Source organism: Pristis pectinata, chromosome 22 (assembly GCF_009764475.1).
Source record: "Pristis pectinata isolate sPriPec2 chromosome 22, sPriPec2.1.pri, whole genome shotgun sequence".
Lineage (NCBI taxonomy): Eukaryota > Metazoa > Chordata > Chondrichthyes > Rhinopristiformes > Pristidae > Pristis > Pristis pectinata.
In genome coordinates this window covers 28639129-28663978 of record NC_067426.1, presented here as the reverse complement: position 1 = coordinate 28663978, position 24850 = coordinate 28639129, and the positions used below count along the sequence as shown (strand labels likewise).

The window sequence follows — 24850 nt, the reverse complement described above, 5'->3', positions numbered from 1 at the left end:
AGAAACCCCACAACCAGGATCAAACCTAAATGAGTAATGAAATCCCAAACGCATGCCTCATTATATTGTTGAAGCAGCATCCCAACACCTGGGAGTCTGTGGAATGTCCCCTCACTCCCCCCTCCACATCCCTATCCCACTTCCAATGAAATGAAAATTGAACACAGTAGAGATAAACTGAGATTGGGTTTGAGATTTTTCTATATCTTAAATCAGTGTAGGTGGGATGGATTCAGGAAATCCATCCGTTAAAACACATACATGGAGAATATACATGCACTAGGCTTTTACAATATCTAAATGAGTCAGAAAACAGAAAGGAAATAGAGAAATTGTGCACAAGATAATTACTGCCCGGTAGCTGCATTTGAACTTGTACATCTGTTTCATTTCTCTCAATGTATCTCTTAACACAAAATGCATTCTATCTGAAAATGCAAGTGGCTAGTAGGCAGAGCTGCAATTTCTCTGCAAAGTGAAATTACATCACCAGCTCTTACTGATAGGTGATTAGTATGGCTGTTGACTGCTGGTTGTGTTAAATTATTCTCTTATACATGGCCCATTTTCATTGCCATAATTGCTTTTTTCATACTAGTATGTAAATCTGATCTCTTCAATTCAAAATGCCTCCTTGAACTACTTTTTGCTTGTTGCTTGATAACTTAAATTCTGGCACATTAGGGAAACTACTCAATCTGCATACATCATTGGAATATAGGAATTGCTGGATCAAAAATAAACACAAATCTAGCTTTTCTTCCACGTGGTAACATGATAGTAGTGTTGTTGACTAATTAAAGCATCAATCTCTCTCAATTAGTCAAAAACACCCAGAGATATGGTATCCCTAAAACATCACGATTGCAAGGAAGTTAGTGTCATGTCAAGTTTTTGAAATAACACTGCAGGTCACAGTGACTAATTTTACAGGGTTTCCAGAATAAGAAAATGAGACAGCAACAGGTGGAGATGGAGAACAAGGTATAGAAGGATCTGCACTTAAACGGGAAGGTCTTCAGCCAAATTGATTCATTCCACTTGAAATCAAGAAATGGCTGAAATCACTAGATACAACATGCCAGTGCGGCGATCATTCCACAGACTCCCAGGTATAGGGATGCTGTTTCAACATCAATAAGATGACCTGTGCTCTCAAACTCACTGGTCATTTAAGCAAGCTGTTCCAGTACAGTTATAACTCCAGCATCTTCCTGACTATGTGAAAAATTGCCCAACTATGTTCAATAAACAGTACAACTCCAATTCAATTAATCACCACCAATCAGTCTACTCTCAATCATAAGCAAAGTGACATCAGATGTCATCGACAATGCTATAAAATGGCACTTACTCATCAATAACCTGCTCATCGATGTCCTTTTTGGGTTTTGCCAGGACCATGCTGTTCCAAACATGGACCGAAGAGCTGAATGCCAATGGTGAAGTGAGAATGACTGCCCTTGACAGAAAGGCAGTATTTGACCAAGTGTGACATCAAAAAACCCTTGTATATCTGAAGTCAATTGATATCAAAGTGTATATTTCAATTGTTCAGTCACATCTTGCACGTGATGGTGGCGATCCTTCATCCAAGCTCAGGACATTACTGCAGGAGTTCCTCAAGGCAGTGTCTTACACCCACCACGTTCAGCTGCTTCATCGGTGACCTTCCTTCCATCACAAGGTCAGAAGTAGGGATTTTCCCTGCTGACTGCTCAAGCTTCAATTCCATTCACAAGTCCTCAGCAAATGAACCAGATATTTTTGCATGCAGCAACTCCTGGTTTGCTAAATGGCATGCAACATTTGTGCCACAAAAATGCCAGGCAGTGATCACCTCTAACAAGAGAAATCCTTACCACCCTTGACATTCAATGCATTACCATCTGCGAGTCCCCCATCATCAATATCCTGGGGGTCATCATGCACCAGAAACTCAACTGTACCAGTCACATAAATACTGCGGCTACAAGTGCAGATCAGATGATGGATGTCCTGGGGCAAGTAATTCACCTTTCAAGGCCTTTCCATCATCTACAAGTTGGGAGCATGATGGATATATTTGCCTGGATGCTTGCAGCTCAAACAAGAAGCTTGACACCAACTGGGACCAAACAGTCCACTTGATTAGTACCCTATCCATCATTCCATCAAAACATTCATTCCCTGAATCATTGATGCAGGAAAGAGCAGTGTGTACCGTTACAAAATAGTTACCTCATTGGTTACTTAGGCTTCCAAAGCAGCGTCCACTAACAAAAGCAGCAAGTGCACAGAAACACCATCATCTGCAGGGTGCAGCTAGTAGGAAAACTATCTACAGTTCTCCTCCAAGTCACACATCACCCTGACTTGGAAATATACTGCCATCCTTCACTGTTGCTGGATCCCAATTCTGGAATGGCCCACTAAGTAGGAATACCGTAGGACCAGTACAAGAAAGCAGCTCTCCACCACCTTCTCAAGGGCAATTGGGTCTGGGCTATAAATGTTTGCCTTGCCAGCAATGCACAGGCGCTAAAAAATGAACAAATATATTTTTAAAAGCTCACAGTGGAACTCAGTTTCCTTGCCGTTCTGAGATGAAGACTGAAGTGTGCACTATTTTAACAGCACAGAGGAACTAAAGTTACCCACACCCACAGCACTAGATGGACAATCTACCTGAGCAACGGAAAAATTAAGAGACAGAAGTAAATGGAAAAGAGAGAATGGATGAGAAAGCAGATGACAAATTCAACAATTTAAGCATGACAATGTTCAGTGTTTATATATAGCATTTCCATTTCCATAACCTGCAACTCATTATTCAACCTCATTCCAATGACTTAAAAATAAGTGTGTGGGGCAGGGTGGTGAAACTTCATAGTCACCAAGTTGAAGAGAATCAAATGTCTTCAGTCAAGTGTTTCTAAAGTCCATTGCCTAATTAGATATTGTGGATGTAACTTGAACCAATACATTCCCTTCATCCTCCACAGCTCTTGATAAAACACCACTACAGCAGGCATTTGCATCTCTCCTATCGATCAGAATTGTCAGCTGTTTGAGTAAAATTGTTGACTTAATCCTAATTTTGAATATTTTGTCCCTCATTTCCAGAAGAAATTGAGGTCAGAATACCACTAACTTACTTCACTCAACACTGTCATAGCCTTTGACTAAGGAGGACTTCTAGACTATTACTCTGAATTGGATGTGAATTCAGACCATGGATGGTGATGCTCATCACATATTTAGTTGTACGCAGTTCCTGTTATATGTCAAATTATTCTGGTTTAGATACAACACATTACTATGAGTGTAAGAGATAAAGGTACTTCCTCTAACAAGCCAATAATTGGTACACTATGAACAATTCTATTATACCTAGTACCAATTAATATATTTGTCAAGTAGCCTCTATTGAGTGTAATGTGGTGTGAGTTAACTGGGTTAATTGACTGTGGGCAGCCAGTTCAAGGTGAAGAGTGGAAGATGTACAACAGCATATGTGAGCATTATAAGTACAGCGATGGTACTTCTGCCTGGGTGCTGGGCAGTTCCTACCCATGCCTAGCATTACCTGGATTTTCCTGGAGTGGCCTCATTCTATCCTTGGCACAGATTCCTGGGAAACAGGGGAGGGAACTGATGCACATCTGTAAACCTGATGGCTGGTCTTGGGGCCTTCTAGTTGTTGTTGGAGACCCAAAGCTCAATGTGGTGCCACAAGCAATTATGGCTCTTGCCTGTTGGCCATCTTGCCTGAACTGATCAAATTCTCTCAGGAGTTTTGGATACAAGGCCCACGACTTTGGGTGCCCCAGCCATGTACACCCAACAGTGAAACACAAGAGTTTTAAGTGAGAATTTTGGGCCCACAAAAACCTATGAAATCCCACTCGATTACAACATAGGCATCCACATCTCTGTCAATGCGCTGAGTCCAGGATCAGGGACCAGGAGCTAACTGACATCAAGACCCTCAGATTTTAACTAGTGCTCTTGGTTGTTTTGTTTTAATATTTTTTCCTTGGATAATGGCTGAGAAGTACCCTGTGGAGTAAAGCAGCAGTCTGTGGAAATAAACTCTTTTAATCATAATTTGTGTCTTTGTCTTTGTCTTTTTCTCCCTTGGGAATGAGATAGCTGATTCTGAAACTTGTCAGCCAGGAGTTAAATCAGCACATTTGGATCTCTCAGGGTCTAGAGAACTACTCTTGCTCCTTGAGTCAAATAAATATGATGAAATTTGCTTCATGTTTCTACCTACTGTGCTTCAGTCCTCTCCTTATTCCAAGTTCCATGGAAATACACCCATTCTAACAAACAGAAACATAAAAAAGATGCTTCCCTACATGACCCACTATTAGTATATACAGTCAGCTCTTACCTACATGATATTACATTTGCCTCTGACTCATGTAGTCAGAAATTCAATTCCTAGTCTAGAAGTTTATACATATGACCTCAGTTGTGTTGTGCTCTGGACACAAAGGTTAAAAAAAGCCTCTAAACCGAGCAATTCTATCAGGACTGCGCATCACACTAATAATGCAAGACAACAACAGAGTCCAACTGGATAAGTACTTGGATAGGAGCAGTATAGAGGGCTATGGGCCAAGCATGGACAAATGGGACTAGCTTGGTGGGCACCATGGTCGACATGGGCAAGTTGGGCTGAAGGGTCTGTTTCCATGCTGTGTTCCTCTGTGACTCTTTGGCTGCTGTTGAGAACCAGGGGCAGTAAGGACAGAATAGCTGATAAGTGTGTATCATGCCAAAACAAACACAAATAAGGCTATGTGTGAAAGTGTCGATAAACTCAGAGTCCTTCACCTCAATTTTAATGCAAGGATTAATGACAGGATTAATTAAGATAGGCCATCCTTGAACATGGTGTTGATGACATAAGATTAAGCAAGGTTACAACTGTGAGCCACGTATAATGGAACCTGTGGTGCAGGACCTCTGGAGTAGATTATGGAGCAGTTTGAACCAATGTGTGAAAGAAAAGGGATAAAAAAATGTGTGTAAGACCAATATTCACTTTGGAGACAGATGAGGAAGGGGAGATCGGCTGCTCACCATCTCCAGACCTCCTGCACTGACGGGAAAACCAACTGAGCCAGGTGCTAGTAAGTGACACAAATGTCACTGCAGCCAGTTGTAGTGCGTATACCATGGTGTCAAACAAAGGTTTAAACACAACTCGTTCTGTCTATATCTTATAAGTATCACTCAGAATTCTGGTGTCATGAACTTAAGGTAAAGTCAAGAGAGGGAAAGCTCCACAACTGACACTTCAGTGCAGTCCTGAGGGAGAACTGTACTGATGAGGATGTGGGCCACATTGTGCTGGACCTGTTTCACTCCAGCTGCTGCCTACACCAATTCTGCTGCTGCACTACACTTTTCTGGAGTGGTGATTCTGAACATAGGGTAGCAGCACTGTGATGGCCCTTCCACAGACCATCCTGATGGCCTTCTGACAGCTCAGAAATAAGAACTTCTATTTTTCTCAAAGATTGGGGGATTGAGGGCCATGGGGAACCGGCAAGGAAAAGGAGTTGAGGCCTGGGATAGATCACTGGATGGCAACACAGGCTTGAGGAGTAAAGTGTCCTTCTTCATGATTCTACTTTCTCGTGTTCTTGTGAAAACTCCTTTCCACTTTTTCTAAACGTTTCACTGACATACATTGTGAAATTTGTGGTTTTGTGGTAGCAGTACAGTGCAAGACATAAAATATTTCAGATAATTAGGAAAAGTTTGAAAAAATTATAAATGATTAAAATATTACGCATGAATAATAATACATTCAATTCGGTTGAAAATATATTTAACACATGAAAAAAACCATTAATATTAAGTAAATTAAAGTTTTAAAATCATTTTTTAATGAAGACAAGTGATCAGATTCAAGTGAATGGGGATATAATCAATGTGTCACCTAGAACTAGCCTAAAGCTGAGGGGCTGGATATAAAGTGCATCCAGCTCCTCACATAGTGAGCTAAGGAACACCCTTGAATCCAGTGGTAAATTCAGAGTGGAGTGGAGAGATCTGACCTCCAGTGCATTCAATGTTTTTGTGCTGCAGTGCGCAGGCGGTCAAGTTTGGAACACACTAACGCACATACTAAAGCATTGGCTAACCATCAGCATGATCTGGCCTGCTGTCTTTCAGATGAGGCATCAAATGAATGTGAAATATTCTGTGCATTATTCAATGAAGAGTAAGGGAGATCTTCCAGCACACTGTCCACCAACTCTGCTTCAACCAAGCCACTAAAATTGAGAACAGTTCTTTGTCTTCAAAATTACTTCATTGGCTGAGGAATTATTTTGGAAGCCCCGGATATATGAAAGCCACTGTGTAAGTAAATGTAAATGTTGGAGGAGATTTGGTATGTGACCAAAGACTTGCAAATTTCTACAGCTGTACAGTGGAGAGCATTCTGACTGGTTGCATCACCACAAGTATGGCATTTCCAATGTGCAGGATCGAAAGAGGCTGCAGAGGGTTGTAGACTCAGCCAGCTCCATCACAGGCACAACCCTCCCCACCATCAAGGACATCTTCAAGAGATGGTGCCTCACGAAGGCAGCATCTATCATTGAGGACTTTAACCGCCCGGGACATGCCCTCTTCACGTTACTATCATCAGGGAAGCCTCTTAAAGACCCACACTCAACGGTTCAGGAACAGCTTCTTTCCCTCCATCATCAGATTGCTGAATGGTCCATGAATGCTACCTCGTTATTCCTCTTTTGCACTTTTTTTTGGTAACTTTTATGTCTTTCTGTCTTGCACTGTACTGCTGCCACAAAACAACAAATTTCATGACTAATGTCGGTGATAATAATCCTGATTCTGATTCCCATTTTCCATAAACAGACAAAAATTAAGGTGTTACTTTGTGATCAGTACAGCCACTCTCAGTCACTGTTCCCAGTCTTCCAACTTAATATAATAAAATGTGAATTGATCATTTGTTATTAGTATATTCAGATTGGATTTGGATGCACAGTTGTTTTGCTCCTAATATGGTGCTCAGGATTCTGCAACATGCTATAAATAGAACAGATTTCCCAATACCAGTTGAGAATGCTAGCCTATCTGTTAACAGTCAGAAGTCACTCTGTATTACTGCACTTAATGTGACACCTCCATTTGTTCTCACCTTGGAATAGCAGGCAATTATCACATTCAGGTAGGTACTTATTACATGACTGAAAGTCACTAATGGATGATTACTCATGAGGTCTGCATTGCACAAGATCACATGATAACCCCAAGTCTCCAAAGATCAGTAAGCGAAGAATTTTGATGCTAATGCTCAGCAAGAATTCACAACCAACAAAAGAAACAAGGAAATAGACATAATCTCGAAGGAATATATTCATAATGGGAAATGTCTTGCCTATATAGATGTCTTGCCCTTGGAATAGATAGAGTAGACAGCCAGCGCCTCTTTCCCAGGGCACCAATGCTCAATACAAGAGGACATGGCTTTAAAGTAATGGGTGGAAAGTTCAAGGGAGATATCAGAGGAAGGTTTTTTACCCAGAGAGTGGTTGGGGCATGGAATGCACTGCCTGGGGTGGTGGTGGAGGCAGGTACATTGGTCAAATTCAAGAGATTGCTAGATAAGCATATGGAGGAATTTAAAATAGAGGGATATGGGGGAGGTAGAGGTTAGTTAGCCTTAGGTGAGGTTTAAAGGTTGGCACAACATTGTGGGCTGAAGGGCCTGTATTGTGCTGTACTGTTCTATGATTCTATATTGTTGATAGTGGCTAGTCTCATGCTTATGAATAAAAACTGAAACTATTGGAAATACTCAGCAGGTCAGGTAGCTTCTGTCGAGGGAGAAATTAGATACAACTGTTTCAGAGAAGGTTCACAAGGTTGCTTTCTGGATAAAGGGGTTGTCTTATGATTAATATTAAGCTCTCAGAAATTTAGAAGTAATTTTATTGAAACATATAAGATCCTGAGGGAATGTGGGGACCACTCAGAGAACTCTTCAGATCTGCGATCTGCTCTGTTTTAGTGAATGGCCACAGACCTGAAACATTTCACTGTTTCTCTTTACACAGGTGCTGCCTGACCTGCTGAGTTTTTCCAGCATTTTCTGGTTTTATTTCAGGTTTCCAGTATATTAAAAAATCATTTAAGATCCTGAGGGAGCTTGGCAGTATGGATGCTGAAGGGATGTTTTCTCCTGAGGGCCAACCTTGAACCAAGACCTAGAACTCTGGGATAAGAGTCACCCTTTAAAAAGTTTAATTTTATTCTCTCATTGGGTCATTTATCTCTGGGATTCTCTACCCCAGAGAGCTGTGGTGACTCAGTTATTTAAGCACATTCAAAGTTGAGATAGATAATTTTTTTTTACACTTTTGAGGGATTAGACACGGAAGTGGAATTGATGTCAAGATCAGAAGAGCCATATTCTTTTGAATGATGGAGCAGGCTTGAGGGAGCTGAATGGCCTAATCCTTCTTCTATTTCTTACATTTTTTTGTTAGGTATTGCACACTAAGTGTGGTTTTTTATTGTTTGTTGGGCTCAGTGGTACAATTTCCACATTTCCATATTTCTTTATGGAAGGAGGCCATTTCAGACCATTGAATCTACCCTGGAGCACAGAACAATCCTATTATCCCACAAAATTTCCCTTTAACTTACCTTTTCCTCAGGCTCTCATCTTTGAATTAAATCTTAAGGGTTCAAACCGCACTGTAGAGAAAGGGGGTGCATGCCTCCCCTCATTCCCTTAGTCCACAGTGAGTAGGACAACCTGCTTTAAGAGTGAGGAGGAGAACAGGGAAGAACAATTTGCAAGAGGCTCTATCCACCTATTTTGTCAAGTCCATCCCAATGAGAAAAATGTAAGTGTCTGATATTCAGCAAAATACGCCACATGTTTTAACCACTGATGTAACCAAAGTCACTTTGCTAATGGAGAAAAGGGGGTCAACAGGTTCTACATTATTCTTATGACAGTTCTGTCATGTGTCTTTAAGAGTTTTTTTTATTCAGGTACATTTTAATTTGAAAGCAAAAAAAAATCCTGCAGACGTTGGAAATTTGAAATAAAAACATAAAGTGCTGAAAACACCAGCTGGTCAAGCAACACTTGTTGAAAGAGTATCAGTTAACGTTTCAGGTCAATTTGATGGTCTGTGCTGAAATCCTGATTTAAACTCAAAGGCCTAGAAATCAGACCTCACAAAGTTGTGTGTTGTTTTACCTGGAATGAAACATGATCATGATTCGAGTCCCCACAGAAATTCAACCAGGCTCTTTCTGGAGAGATTGGCCCGTGGACACTTGATGCAACTTTTTGGTCAGTTGCACAAAGGATATCTCATTCACCTTGTGGAGTACTGTAGGGGAATATTGGTTTGTGAGCGCCCTTGACTCGGGCCCCTGTGAGGTAAGGCCCATACTTTGTTTTGGGCCTTTTTCTCCATAGCACCAACTCCTCCCAAACCACCATTTCAAACCATTCTCTTCCCAGTGACCCCTCAGACCCTGAACTCATTTTGCACCACACCCCAGGCCCTGACTTTCGGCCATTGCCTGATTGTTGTCCCTAACCTTCCTGGCCCTTTACCTGATTTCTACTCCTAGCTGCAGACCCTGATCCTCAACCAGTCACCTCACCTCACCCCAACCTTCACCCCCCCCTCTCCCGCACCCCATCTGCCCCCTGGCCATGACCTTGCTTGCAGAACCACATCCCACCTCTGTCAGACTTGATTATTCTGTTTGATTCCCTTACCTTTGACATTTTACCTTGCTTGCCAACTGAACACAAGAACATGATTCTCAGCATTTCCTTCTGTGCTCTACCACCACGTCCCCTTCATGGATAGATTGGAGCACTACAGCAATGGAAAGCATCTGTGTATTGATGCAAGGACTATAATCAAGCAAAGTGGAAGGCAAATGTTCCGTTGGCCTTGTGCAAGAGCATTTGAGTTCAAGAGAAAAGATGTCTTATTGCAACTATACAAGGCTCCAGCTGAAGACTGTGTCGTGGTCTGGTTTCCCAACCTAAAAATGCATATACTTGCAACAACCCGTTTTATTTGTGGGATGGAGGATGATAGTCTTTATCCTCTAGTACAGATTGGGCCTGTACTATTGAGTTTAGCAGAACGAGAGGTGATCTCAGCATTGTAAAGGGCCTTCCAGCCCAACCTGGCCATGCCAGCAATGATACCTATCTATGCTAAATCCATTTGGCTGTATAGGTCCATATCAGTATCCCTCTACTCCTTTCTTATCCTAGTACCTGTCCAAATGCCTTTTAAACATTGTAATTGTATCTGTTTTTATCACCTTCTCATTCCAGATAACCACCACCCTCTGTGTGAAAAACTTACCCTTCAGATTTTTAAATTTTTCCCCTCTCACCTTAAACCTTTGCCCTCCAGTTTCAGACTTAGACTGTCTATGCTATCTATGCCACTCATGATCTTATAAGTCTCTATAAGGTTACCCCTCAGTCTCTTACACTGGAATGAGAACAAACTCAGTCTATCCAATCTCTCCTTATAACTACTGCTCTCCATTCCAGGCCACATCCTGGTGAACCTCTTCTGCACTCTTCCTACTGCTACTACATCCTTTCCATAGTGAGCTGACCAAAACTGTGCACAATTGAGACATACGAAATTCTTACGGGGCCTGACAAGGTAGATGCAGGGTTGGTGTCAGTCTCAGAAAAAAGGGACTGGCTATTCAGGAATGGGATGAGAAAGATTTTTTCTCAACCACCTGAGGTGGCTATAGAAGCTCAGTCCTTGAGTACATTCAAGACAGATCGATAGATTTTTAGATATTGAGAGAGTCCAAGGATAAGGGGTTATTGTGGGGAAGTGACACTGAGGTAAATGATCAGCCATGATCTTATTAAATGTTGCAGCAGTCACAAGGGGCTGAATGGCCTAATCCTGCTTCCATTTCATTCTTTATTCGGGCTGATCCTGTGCCCCATCCACTTTCATGCCAGGTATTTTTGTACTGTTTCCTTAACATCCAAAAATCTGTTCACCTTGGCCTTCAACATACTCAGTGATGGAGCATCAAAAGCCTCCTGAGGTAGAGACTTTCAAAGATTTATAACTATCAGAAAGGAATTGCTGCTCAACTCAGCCCTAATTTGTTAACCCCTTATATTGAGCCTGTGTCCCCAGTTCGAAACACAATAGATGGTGGAACCAGCCTTTCAGCATCCATCCTGTGAAACCCATTCTAAATTTTGCATGCTTCAGTGAGAGCATCTCTTTTCCTTCTAAACTCCAGTGAATGCAGGCCAATCTTACTCAATATCTCTTCATAAGACTGCTCCTCATCCCAGGTATCAATCAAATGAATCTGTGGTGCACTGAATTTACAAAATCACTCTTGGAAGAAGCATTTGAGGGCTTCCTGGTCAATACACGTCCCAGTCAACATCACTAAAGCAGGCCATATGGCCATTTATCTTGGAGACACAAGAGACTGCAGATGCTGGAAATCTGGAGCAACACACAAAGGAGCTGGAGGAACTCAGCAGGTCAGGCGGCATCTATGGAGAGAAATGGACAGTCAACGGTTCATCTAGATGATGGATCTCAGTCCGAAATGTTGACGGTCCATTTCCCTCCATAGATACCTCCTAACCCGCTGAGTTCCTCCAGTGCCTTTGTGTGTTGGTCAGTTATCTTGCTGCTGTCAAGAAATTGCCAGGTGTGTAACCCTACATTGAAATAATAAGTCGCAACGCACTCATAACTAAAGGATAGGTCCGTGGAGAACAGCAGGCTAATTGCACGTTTATGACCTCTTGCTCTGCCCCTGAACTCACCATTGAGTCTGGGGGCATTTCATAGGTTGTTGAACCAAGTGGCTCGATATACCTCCTATCTGACCCCTCACTTTTACAACAACCATTGCCAGAATGTTTTGTATGGCTCTGTTCATTTACACAGGATAGGTTAACCATTAATAGGTAAATTTAGGTATTTGTTCATATTTTTCTTCATTTCAACATTTGTTCATGTTTTTAAGTAATCACAGACCATTGATCACCATCAGCACAGGTGGGGGGTTTGGGTGAAGAAGAAAACTTGGAGAAAAGAAAATATTAATGTCACACAGTCCACTTACTAATTATCTGAGGCTATAAAAAGGGAAAATGCGGGTTAAAGCAGTCTTATTTTCCTAGCTTAAACACACACTGCTTTATCACTTGTGGAGATGTATTTTTCATATCAGTCTGCCGACTATGATACATCATCTATTTGCACAACGCATAACACTAAATAAGCAATGAGCACTAGTGCATTTACCTGTGCCCTGATAAGACGACTAATGGTTGCAGATGACTTTCTAATTAGAACTTGCAGGAAGTCAAGTCTTTGAGACAGCTCTGCATTCTTCTTGTATATGAAAAGCACACAGTAGCAATGGTTAACCTCTGTATATCATTAAAGTATATTCTACCTCCATCTAGTGCCATTAATTCAGCTCGGTGATACCAAGTAATCCCAGTATCTATTCTCATAGATTTAATAGAGAACAGCATTAAACACACCGGCTGACCACAAAGCTGTCTGTATCTGAAAATATTTTAATTCACCTTGTAAAGAAAAATCAATCTGAATTGACAGCTGCTTTGAAATGTTGTAATACTTTTTAACCACATGAAGGTAGATCATATCAAATTACTATTCCAGGAAGGAATCTGGATCTACGTTGCAATATATCTCAACATACAATGACATTTTAAGTGCAAGATTTCTATTGCAGTTTTCATCTTTTAATACCTTTGCAAAATAGGTTGAGAAATTGAAATACTGAATGTTAACAGGGAGATTACTGTTTGGTATACAGCATATGATAATTGTTCTTGTTTCACTAGATTAGGTATCTTTCCCTCCTCCTTCTTCAAAAATAAGACAATATTTTTAACCTTTTGGGAGTTATACATATCACACAAAATCCTTGCTCTTCATGTATCATAAGAGCAGCAAAGCCTAATTAAAAGAACATTTGCTGGGGGAAGGGAGACAAAGTGGTTCCCAAAACCTGATGATTTTGCATTAGACTCCTTTTTTCAGTTCACCAAGAGGTGATGGAAATTAAAAAAAATACTGCAGATGCCAGAAATCAGAAATAAAAACAGAAAATGCTTAAAAACACTCAGTATGTTACGTAGCATCTGTGGGAAGAGAAACAAGTCAGCATTTCAGGACAGAGACCCTTCGTCAGAACTGGGAGACAGAGGAAAAAAAAACGGTGGATTTAAGTTGTAGAGAAGGTGATGAGAGAGAAATAGGATAAAGGGAATATCTATGTTAGGGTGGGCCCAGTCAAATGGTTATTGGGGCAGTTAGAAGGTAATTATGTTTCTTTGTCTGTGCTACAAATGAAGCAGTGGATTAGGCTATTGTGGTACTCTGCCTCTTGTGAGGTCAAACTTCATGCCACAGACTCTATATAAAATATTGTCTGAAGTTAAGTAAGCCTGACAGGGAGTGCTGTACTGTTGGAGATGCCATCAGTTCCATCAACATGATATACTCTGAATTTTCAGTGGTATCACTTTTTTTTTGCAGTTGCATAAAATTGAACACTTAGTTACTTTTCTTATTCAAGAAGCGATGTCACTCAGAGCAGATGAACAATTCTTCAGACTTAAAAACCAAGAACATTCAGATTTCCTCTGTTTGCAAAACAGAATGATATCACTCCAATCCCAACCCCCACCTACCCAACCCATCTCCCAATTTCTTTTACTGGGAGCCCTTTATTTGTACTAAATCCATTGGCTTGTATGTTAAGCCACCTCTTAAAGTCAAAAAGACAGCATTTGTTCTCTTGCTGAAAGGAAAAATGTGCAAAGCACAATCGAGAGTGATCACCTCATCCTGCATCTGCATTAACAGTACACAGCTGTTGATGTGTGTTTCCTGCAATTGAAAACAAAGCTGCTGAACAATTGTTGAGCAGTGGCCAAGTACACCAGGTTGTTCCTGGGTCTCGGTGCCTGCCACTATTTGAGCTATGTACAATCACGGTGGTGCAGTTGTTCATGATGTCCTTTGTCTGCCCAAGTCATTGACCCGCATCATCATTACACTGGACAATTTCCTTGAACAGAGCTGACAACTGACTTAAATATAAAGGCACCACCCAAACTGCAGGATGAATTTCAAAGCATTGCAGCTGGGTTGTGGACAAGATAGACAAAATTGTGGAAAAGTAACACCAACTTTTTATCAACATCGGTAACTTGCATAAGATAATGGGCATATTTTTTTCTGAGGGGAGAAACAGATTAAACTACATAAATACTTATATAAATACATTATAGCTGTTAATGGTGGTGTTGACTAGTTGCTGCTGTTGAGAACAAGCTGTTCTCCTTCCTCAGTGGACAGCTCCACGATTCTTCAGCGGGGAGTGGGTGGGGGTGGCACTCAGCACTGATGGTCATGAGCGTGGGCTGCTTCACTCCTTCTCTGATGAGCACTAGCACCAACGTTTGTCCTGACTGCTTCTCACTGGAGAAGTGGGTTGACTTCCCAACACCTCGGCAGGTCATCCACCGTGCCCACCATTTTTCCTGGAGATACAAGAGACTGCCGATGCTATAATCTGGACTCTTGATGCAGGGTCTTGACCCAAAATGGCGACAATACCGTTTCCTCCATATATGCTGCTCAACCCACTGAGTTCCTCCAGCTGCTTGTTTCCTGCCACCATTTCCCCTATTCTCTGATGGTTGCTGAGCCAATCCATGTGTACTAATCCCTTTGCACACTTCCCCCTCATTTCACCCACTGCTGTCTCTTTCTCTCTCTGGATCAGGATCTGGGAACATATGAACATATGTACAGGAGCAGGAGGAGGCCATTCAGCTCCTCAAACTTACTCTACCATTCAATAAGATCATGGCTGATCAGACTGTAACCTCAACTTTGTATTTCTACCGATCCCTGATAACCTTTCACCCCAAGTATCTGTCTATTTCTGCCTTAAAAATATTCAAAGACTTTGCTTCCACTGTCTCTTAAGAAAGGCAGTAGAAAGCCCCACAGCCTTCACAGCGCACTTCTGATTTATATCAAATTTTGATCAAAATTCAGATTCAGATTAATTTATTGTCATCCACATCACGGTGAAGTGAAATTTCTTGCCTGTGTGAAGCTCACAGAGTAAGCAGTATACATGGTAATAATAAATACAGCAATGAGTGCAAAACAGTAGTCTGGTGCAAAGTATAGTCATGCAAACTGAGGTAGTGCAAAAAGAAATGCTAAAGCAATGATAATGGCAGGGGTAGAATTAAGGGTTTGAGAACATGGCAGCACCACCAGGAAGGGGATATTTTTTCATGGTTGTTTATAAACTTGATTGTGCAGTAAAATGAGAATGATTGCTGCTCTGTACCTTTGTGTCAGAAACATGATGCTGTGGTAGTTGTGGTTGTTTGGTTCATTATTACAGAAATTGGTTCGCCTTCCTCTTTCTTTGTGCTGTGATCACCCCACTCTCCCCTTACACAGATCACATCTTCACTGTATGCCAAAGGTCCCACTACACTGCTACCCTGAACAAAGGGAACAATCTCAGCACAGCCAGAGCTGGACAATCTGTTCATTGTTCAGAATACAAGCGGCCAGAAAAATTGGCTGTGCTACTGACCATCCACTATGCCTTACTTCTGACACTATTTCTGTCAGGGAGCCAAAAGTCCCCAACATCCATAGAAGCATGCCTAAAACAAAATAACCAAAATTTTTCAAGAGAGGCTAAGATTAAATAACACTAAAATTTCTTGTTTCAAATCTGAAAATATTGCTTTGAGTATTTTTCATTCACAAGATGAGACCACCACTGGCAAAGCCAGCATTGGTTATCCATTCACAATTGCCCTTGAGGACATGATGTCTCATTGCCATCTTGAATTACTGTAATTGCTTTGGTTTTCTTATAACTGAGTGGCTTCCTGGCTACTTCAGAGGACAATTAAGAGTCAACCACATTACTGTGAATCTTGGAAAACATACAGGCTAGAGATGAGATGGATGGCAATTTCCTAGCCTGGATATTGAATCCAGGATATTGACTGGTTGCCTACTCCTGAATGGGAGCAGGAGTAGGCAACCAGTCCCCTCGAGCCTGCCCTGCCATTCAATATGATCATGGCCGATCTATGCCAGCCTCAACTCCTCTTCTGTGCCAGTTCCCCATAACCAATTTGCAATTCTTTGATCCTTCAAATATTTATCTATCTCCACCTTAAGTGTACCCAATGATCTGGCCTCCAGTACCCTTGGGGGCAGAGAACTCTTGAGATTCAATACTCTCCGAGAGAAGAAATTTTAATGCGCCTCAGTTTTAAATGATTGACTCCTTATTTTGCAGCTAGGTCCCTTGTTTGTGACTCTCCCACTAGTGAAAACACCTCAACATCTACCCTGTTAAGTCCTCTTAGGATCTTATATGTTTGAATAAGGTCACCCCTCGTTCTTCAAAACTCCAAGGAATACTCCAAGGCCAAGTCTCTCTTGAAAGGACAATCTTCTCATCCCAGGAATTATCCTGATGAATCTCCTTTGGACTGCTTCCAATGCTACTATATCTTTTCGTTTAGTTAAGAGGACCAAAACTGTGCATGGTATTCCAGGTGTAGCCTCACCAACACACCGTACGACTGCAACAAAACCTTCTTGTTCTTAAACTCCAACCTCTTTGCCATAAAGGCCAACATGCTGTTTGCCTTCTAAACTGCACATTGGACCTGCCTGCTAAATTTTTGTGATTCATTCACTAGAACACCTAAATCCCTCTATACTTCACTCATTTGCAGTCTCACTCCATTTAGATAATAATCTACCTTTACATTCCTCTTACCGAAGTGCATGACTTCACACTTCACAACATTAAACTCCATTTGCCAGGTTTCCACCCAGTCACTCAGTCTACCTATATCCTGTTGCAAAATCACAATGTCTTCACAACATGTTCCATGCATAAACTGATAATAACGTCCCTGGATGCTATGGAGGGTTTTGAACAGTGGCCTCTGGATCAACAGCCCAAATCTGGGGTAACATCAAGTGATGCACTGTGCTCCCAAACTCATGAAACTTCCAAGGAGACCAAAAATATAACGGGTAATAGTAAACAGTAAAAATGCTTTAGTTGTTTGCACTATAGTTCTTATTGCAGCAAATGCTACTCACCTCTGTTTTTCTCACTGTTAATTCAACCCAGACAGACTCATCCTAAATCCATACACATACTCGTATCACAGGGCAGGACCTTATCCTCATCTTACACTCTGATTGCTCCTCCTTATTTAATTTTAAATTGTGGACTATCAGGTGCAATGATTGCCTTCCATCCCACGTTGAATCGACATGTGAAATCATCCAGGTTTATGCTACCATCAGCTATTGCCCTTACTATTGAAATCAGGCTCACAGCTAGTTCCTGGCACAAACAAGTAAAAGCTGCAGATCTGAATATTATTTCAGAGTCGTGACAATCACTTTTGGAAAATGACAACAGATATTTAAATAATGCCTTTCTTCTCATCAAAACGTCCTAAGAATTTCAAGTAAGGAGGAATTAGGGTTTTGTTTCTGTGGATAGCAGTGTATTTCATAGACTTGATTCTTAAAAAGGAGGTCCTTCAGTCTAACTTCTCAGTTCCAGCTCTTTGAAGTTATTTTCTTGGGTTTTCCTGTTTGATGTTAAGTAGGTAAGAGGTACGGTTAGGGTTAGGTAGGAGGCAGGAGAAAAAAGAGAGGTCTAGGACTGGTGGAATGGGTCAAGTACTGCAAGGATATGGGTCAGCACTGACTGGTAAGTAGGATTGGTGGAAAGTTTGTACAGCATCCGGTACAAGAGTCAACCACTGGGTTCAGTTGGGAGAAGGCAGATCAGTGGTCAGGAAAGAGCTGGTAATTGAGTTGTCATCAAATTGGAGGGGTACAACAATATCGGGGTTGGGAGAGGTTTGGATGGCCAAAAGGTCTGTGGGAGGTGTTGGGCAAAGGTTGCAAGATTGTGGAACCAACTCAGTCCTGGGGAGGAGGAGGGATGGGGGAAGAAGGGAGTGTAGGCGTGTCCTGAGGGAGAGCCGAGTAAAAAATATTTCTAAAAGGTCACCCACCGAAGGCCGCTTGCTTGCATGGACTCTACCAGCTGGGACCTCCTCTCCTCAAGAAGCTTCCATTTAAGTGACCCTGAAGCAAACCACTCAGGAGCTTTGAAGCCTGGGCAAGCATGAGTGGCCCATGGGTGAAATAGGTCATGCATGCATTAGGGAAAGTTATATTGATATGCATTGCTTGCCACTGGAAGTTACTGCACCTCTTTGGGTTCCTGCAAATAAAATGCGTGGAGGATCCAGAAGGAAAACCACTAAACTAAGACAAATGAAGAACCTCATTCTTCATTACATTTTTTTTTCATTAAAGTTGTATTGTGTGGTGCACAAAAAAATGGCATGATCCAATTTCCAGGTACATTTCTTTTCCCATAGTCATCTACTTACTTCCATGATGTAGAGATTTACTTCAGTTGGTCCATGTGCACTGACACAGGAGGTAATGGTGTGAATATTCATAAGCACTGATGTCTACAATATCATGCAGCCTGGTTTACAACAGTAGCTATTTAGACGGTCATGAGCCTGAGTTATCGGTGGAAAACTGTTGACACTGAGCACTTCAACATCATGGAGGATTTTCTACTTATCTTTCATGAGCTCTGCTGTAAATTCTGGCTCTCAAGGAGCACATTGCAGCTGCTGAACCAATGAGAGTGACTCTCCTTCCAAGAGACGGAGTAGGAGGAAGAGGAGGGCAGCAAATGAAACACATCTCACCTTCAGCAACACACACACAAAATGCCAGAGGAACTCAGCACATCAGGCAGCATCTATGTAAGGAAATAAACAGTTGATATTTCAGGTTGAGACCCTTTATTTCCCTCCATAGATGCTGTCTGACCCGCTGAGTTCCTCCAGCATTTTGTGTGTGTTGCTCCAGACTCCGGCATCTGCAGAATCTCTTGTGTCTCTGTGAACACATCTCACCTTGTTGCATGAGAGCTCCGACTCCAAACCAGAAGCTGTTCAATAGGGTGAAGTTGTTTTCCACAATATCAGATCCAGGGTTGCATGGATGGGCATCGTACCATTCATAGGGGCTGAACCTGTAACAGGAGAGAGAACGAGAAAAATCAATGAACAGTAAGTTTAAAGCATTAAAGTCTGAGCAGAAGCAGACAGAGCTGGGTGTTCAGACAGGATCTGTTCACCATTTGAAAGAAAAGATAGGTTAATATTCTGGATAGAAAAAAATGTTTATCAGCAATTGAGCCAATGAGAAGAAACCAACATTTTTCACATCAAAGTTACAGCATATTCAGCCTAATAGGTCTATGCTGGTGTTTATCCTCCACACTAGTCTCCTTCCAGCTTATGAATATGGTTCTCTCATTACTCTCTCTCATGTACTTACTTGGTACAAGTTCTTTCTAGGCGATTCACCATAGTTATTTCCAGTGGTAATTCTGTACATTCTAATCAGTCTTTAGCGTAACAGAAAGTGTGATGAAGGATATGACATGTTGGGCAATGTATTGTTAAAAGATTCCCTGTAGCTCTGCCCTCAGTGAGTGGGAGGTACATTGCTTTATTAAAAAGTAAAGTATTACTTCATTTCATGCAGAATGAAATATCAAAACTACTGCTTTGCATTGAGCAAATAAATGAATTTGCATTTGAACAATCTGTCATTCCTTTGTTTTTCAAAAACAAAGTTCATACCACTGTGAACATTTTAGTTTCTTTCAACAAGTAATTATGATTAGGTTTTTTTTGGCCTGGAATTCAATTCAGAATAATGAAGAACATTGTTGAGTTTGAGCGTACTGTGGGGGCGATCTTGCAATGTGGCTAAAATGAAGGGATTTCTTTCAGTTAGTAATTTATGGCACGTGGGCATTACTGACAAGGTCAGCATTTATCGCCCAGCTTTAATGTTCCCTCTATAGAATAGCTTGCTCGGCCACTCCACAGGCCAGTAAAGAGTGAACCACATCACTGGGAGTCTGGAGACACATGTCAACCTGACCAGGTAATGACTGAAAATTTCAAGATGAGGGATAACAGCACCAGAGAGGATGAATAGATTGGTCAGGCAGTATTGAATGCTTTCAGAAACAGGGATTAAATACAGGAGAAAGTTCCCAAAACAACAAAAGGTAGAAGGATATGCTGACAGATTTAGAGAAACTTGAGTACAGTTGGTTCACGGAGGCAAAACACCCTACATCCTACAAACCATGGCATACAAAGTCAGACTCATTCCCAATATGGTCACAGGCCATGTTACTTATTGTCAGGAAATAACTACAAAACTGCTTTGTCATGTTATTTGTAACAAATTTTGAATGCCATGGTCAAAATGCTGTTCTTGTGATATTCCTTGCTGTTTCTTTCTTAAAAGCCCCAGATACATAACCTTGCTTTGTGATGATGGTAACTTGTGTACAAAACAATTTCCCATGGGTGAGTGGAGATTGCTTTAAAATATGTGAATAATGCCATGAGCAACATTATCTAAGGGAATGAAAAATACCAGTTTTGAACTGTATTTCCTTTATAAATACAAGGCTAAAAGTTAAGTCTTCACAAATGCCAAATTGATCAAAAATAATGCATGTGTATGAGTTCAGTGGCTAACTGCATGGTGAGTTATGAAGAATTGCGTGTCAGTCATGAAAGTGAGAGAGTGGGAGGGTGTAGGTTGGAAAAGCAGCAAGAAATTGGATGACCCCAAAGATGCAAAGAAAGAAAAAAGCAATTTTCTACGGATTTGCAAATTTATTGCATACAATTTACAACAGAGAAATGAACTGCTTGTGCCATGCTGGTGTTTTGCCTCCATAAGCCACTCTACCCAAGTTACTTTAAATATGTCAGCAAATCCTTCCATTCCTTCCTCACACATCTCCTTATCAAGCTTCCATTTGAATACATCAATACTATTTGCTTCAGTCTCTCAAAGTGACACTGAGTTTCACGTTCTAGTTCACTCCAAATGCAGCTACCTTTAACTTTTCTGCCAAAGTACTTTCACATTGGCTGTGTAACTCTCATAGTTTATGAATGTTCAGCAATAATATCTTTTATGTAGATCACGTAACTTTAAACAAACTTTAAAGGCAAATAAAAGCGACATGATTCAAAGAACTTTGTGTCTTGGTTACTTGCACGACAGAATCTGAATGCAGTCTCAACTTGGAACCTTATCAAATTTTTGAATTATTAATCTACTTTTGTCTGATTTGGAGCTTTAAAAAATGCTAAATTTACTCCCTGGATTAATAAATGTTGCAAGATTGCTGTGGGAAACATACAAGGCCTTTCACTCCATTCAGTGTGCACTGTTAGACTGACAGAACTGAGTAGGTGTATTGTTAATGCATAGTGACAATAGTGCAATAGAGATGGCAATTTACAATCCCCTCCTTTCTGTTTAAATCTGGGTCGGTGCAGGAAAGAGTATTAGAGCTCTTTGAATTCAGTGATCTCAACAGAAGAAAGGAATAAAGCCCTACTTTTTTTTTATTTTGTTTTCTTCTCTGCTTCTGCAATGTTGTCTAGAAATTAAATTGGTTAGAACTCATGTTTTATGCACAGATAAAGTATAAAAATATGATTTAACCCAGATCAGATTTTGCTGGTGATAATTTCCCAGTACGTTGCACCCACCAGGAAACTGGACCAGACAGTCCTGAGTTATATTTTTGTCAGCAAGTCTGCCATATTTTTGGCATCAGATGCACACTTAATGACATCACTTTTGTCAGCATAAATCAGAGCTTTTTTGCAGGATGGTCCAAGATATTTGCAGGTTATATCTTGGATATCTTGCAAATACCTTGGAACATTTTCAGCACAATTAGTAATATACAGTGATATTTTGTTGCATTTATCATTGGTTAATAGGAATGCTGACACTTCAAATACCTTGCAAAGTCCACACAATGTGCTGAAACAAGCAAGGTGCTTTCTCCACTATCTACCTCATGATAAATTCATTCAATGGGTGCTATGGCAGAGACACTGCTGGCAGCAATCTCTTACTTTAAGGTGTCACTGTGGCAATGAGTGGGCACAAACGGTGGGCCAGAGACCTCAAGGGCAGAACACATGCCCATTTGTAAAATGACCTCTGTCCCATCATCTTCAGAGATGTGACATCCAACCTGTTCCTCTTTTATAAGCAGCATATTCAGAAGCAACGCACAAGATGCTGGAGGAACTCAGCGGGTCTGGCAGCATCTATGGAGGGAAAATGACAGTCGACATTTTGGGTCGAGAATGTTCACCTGGACTCATCTGAACATATCCAACTGGCCACAGCAGATTTCAGCCAGGAATCATAATTTGCTAGAGAAACAAAGGACTGCACATGCTGGAATCTAGATGAAAAACACTATAACGCTGGAGGAACTCAGCAGGCCAGGCAGCATCCGTGGAGAAAAGCAGACAAAGACGTCCTGAAGAAGGGTCCTGACCTGAAACGCTGACCACCTGCTTTTCTCCACGGATGCTGCCTGGCCTGCTGAGTTCCTCCAGCATCATCGTGTTTTTAATCATAATTTGCTGCTCATGACAGCATCAGAGAGGCATTTGTGAAGGCTCCAATGGGTAGCCCAGACCTTTTCCACAACAGGAGTCTTTCACTCTTTCAGTGTTGTGAATCACAGAAAGATATTTGTCATTCTGGGAAGCACACCTAACACATTTTTCCTCCAGGAGAATGCACTGCCAGATGTTTTCTCTGGCCTGTACAACTTGGAGGGATGGATCTTGCGGAAGAAGGACGACCTCACTTAATTTCCAATCAGAGTTATGCAGGCACTGAAACCACTGTTGGAAATGAGACTCCAGTGTCTGCATTCGTCCAGGACTCCCTGCGGTAAGAGACAAACTGCTGGAGGAACTCAGTGGGTCAGGCAGCATCTGTGGAGGCAAAGTGATAGTCGATGTTTCGGGTTGAGACCCTGCATCACGACAGGCAGCATCAAATGAGTTAGGAAACATCAAATAAACAGATTCTAACAACGGAAAATGCAGCCAACCATGTCAAATATTGAAAGTGAATTTTGGTGAGAAATCCAATTGTTGGACATGGGTTTAAGGAGTTGGAGGTTCAGAAGGTGACTTAAGAACGAATTCTTCCCCCCAGAGGATGGCTGAAATCTGAATATGCTGCCTGTGAGGGTGGTGGAGACAGAGCCTCTCATATCTAAGAACTATCTACATGAGGACTTAAGTTTCCAAGATAAAGAAATGGGACAAGTGCTAGAAAGTATGATTAATATACATGATAGATACAGTGGGCTGAAGGGTCTGTTTTTGTGCTGTCTGTTTCTATGACTCAATGGCTCTGAATTCAAGCAACAAAAAATTCAATCAACTGGTGTTATTTTCTCACACTTTAAGCTCTTTTGAACTCTTCTGGGTTAGCACCCAGTTATTCACTTATCAATGTCAGTTTCTCACTGCATCAAGTCTGAGCTAATAGCAGGCACGTGAAGGTACTGGAGAGACGTTGTCAACTCTGTCTCTGCAAAATCCTCAGATCAATGCCAGTGTCCTCTTCCAAGCCAACATCCCCAACATTAAAGCCCTATTTTATATTCAGTCTGCTACAGTGAGCAAGCCCTGTCGTTCGCATGTGCATCACCAGACTCCCAAAACAACACACTCCATTCTGAGTTCTGTCATGGGACAAGCATACCAGGTGGAAAAGAACAAGGTTCAAAGATACACTTCCTTGAAGAAATGCAACATCCCCACTCATTCCTGGGAACCACTGACACATGACCACTCCACATGGAGAGGGAGCATTCAGGATGGTATTGAGAACCTTAAAGCTGTTCATTGAAAACACAGAGAAGTCCTGCATACGCAACAGAAGGAATGGGCCACCTCAGTCATCTCCTGCCCCATCAGTGGAAGAGTCTACAGTTCCCACTTTGGCCTCAACAGTCAGGTCAGAATGTGGAAGCAAGACAATCTCAAGGGACTGCCTAAGAAGAAGATGAAGAATGTAAAAACTCTAACATCGATATCGTAAATTCTTCCAGAGAGGGATGAGAACAATACAATAATTTCAAACCGTGTTAATATTAAGGATACACTCTACTACAGCCAAGCAGTTACTCTACTTTAAAGCAATAAACAAACTACTGGAGGAACTCAGTGGGTCAGGCAGCATCTGTGGAGGCAGAAGGATGGTCGACGTTTCGGGTTGAGACCCTGCATCAGCAGTGAGAGTGTAGAGGGAAGATAGACAGTATAAAGAGATGAGAAGGAGGGGTGAGACAGTGGCTGGAAGGAGATAAGTGGAACAGGTGAGGTTGGGAATGATGGGCAGATGGAGCCAGGTGGGGGAAGGGGAGGGGAGAGTTTAGAGACAGAGGCTGACAGAAGACACTACACAATCTGGAGCAATAAACAATCTGCTGGAGAAACACAGCAGGTTGAGCAGCATGCTGCAACTGTATAGGGTACTGGTGAAGCCACACCTAGAGTACTGCATGCAGTTCTGGTCTCCTTACTTGAGAAAAGATATACTGACTTTGGAGGTGTTGCAGAGGAGGTTCACCAGGTTGATTCTGGAGATGAGGAGGCTACCCTATGAGGAGAGATTGGATCTGGCTTAAATTGACAACCCCTTTATTCTGAAACTATGCCCCCTGGTTCTAGATTCCACTGTGAGGGGAAACATCTTTGCAACATCTTCGCTATCAATTTCCC

At 41.6% G+C, this 24850-nt stretch overlaps 1 protein-coding gene across 1 annotated transcript in view; it reads right to left on the bottom strand.

The window, feature by feature from the left end:
* The window catches only part of LOC127581567 (glutamate receptor ionotropic, kainate 3-like), a 429084-nt gene that overhangs the window by 84562 nt on the left and 319672 nt on the right, over nucleotides 1–24850 (bottom strand). The window contains 1 exon segment of the mRNA XM_052036033.1: nucleotides 19106–19224. Within this exon segment, the coding sequence (XP_051891993.1) occupies nucleotides 19106–19224 (119 nt within the window).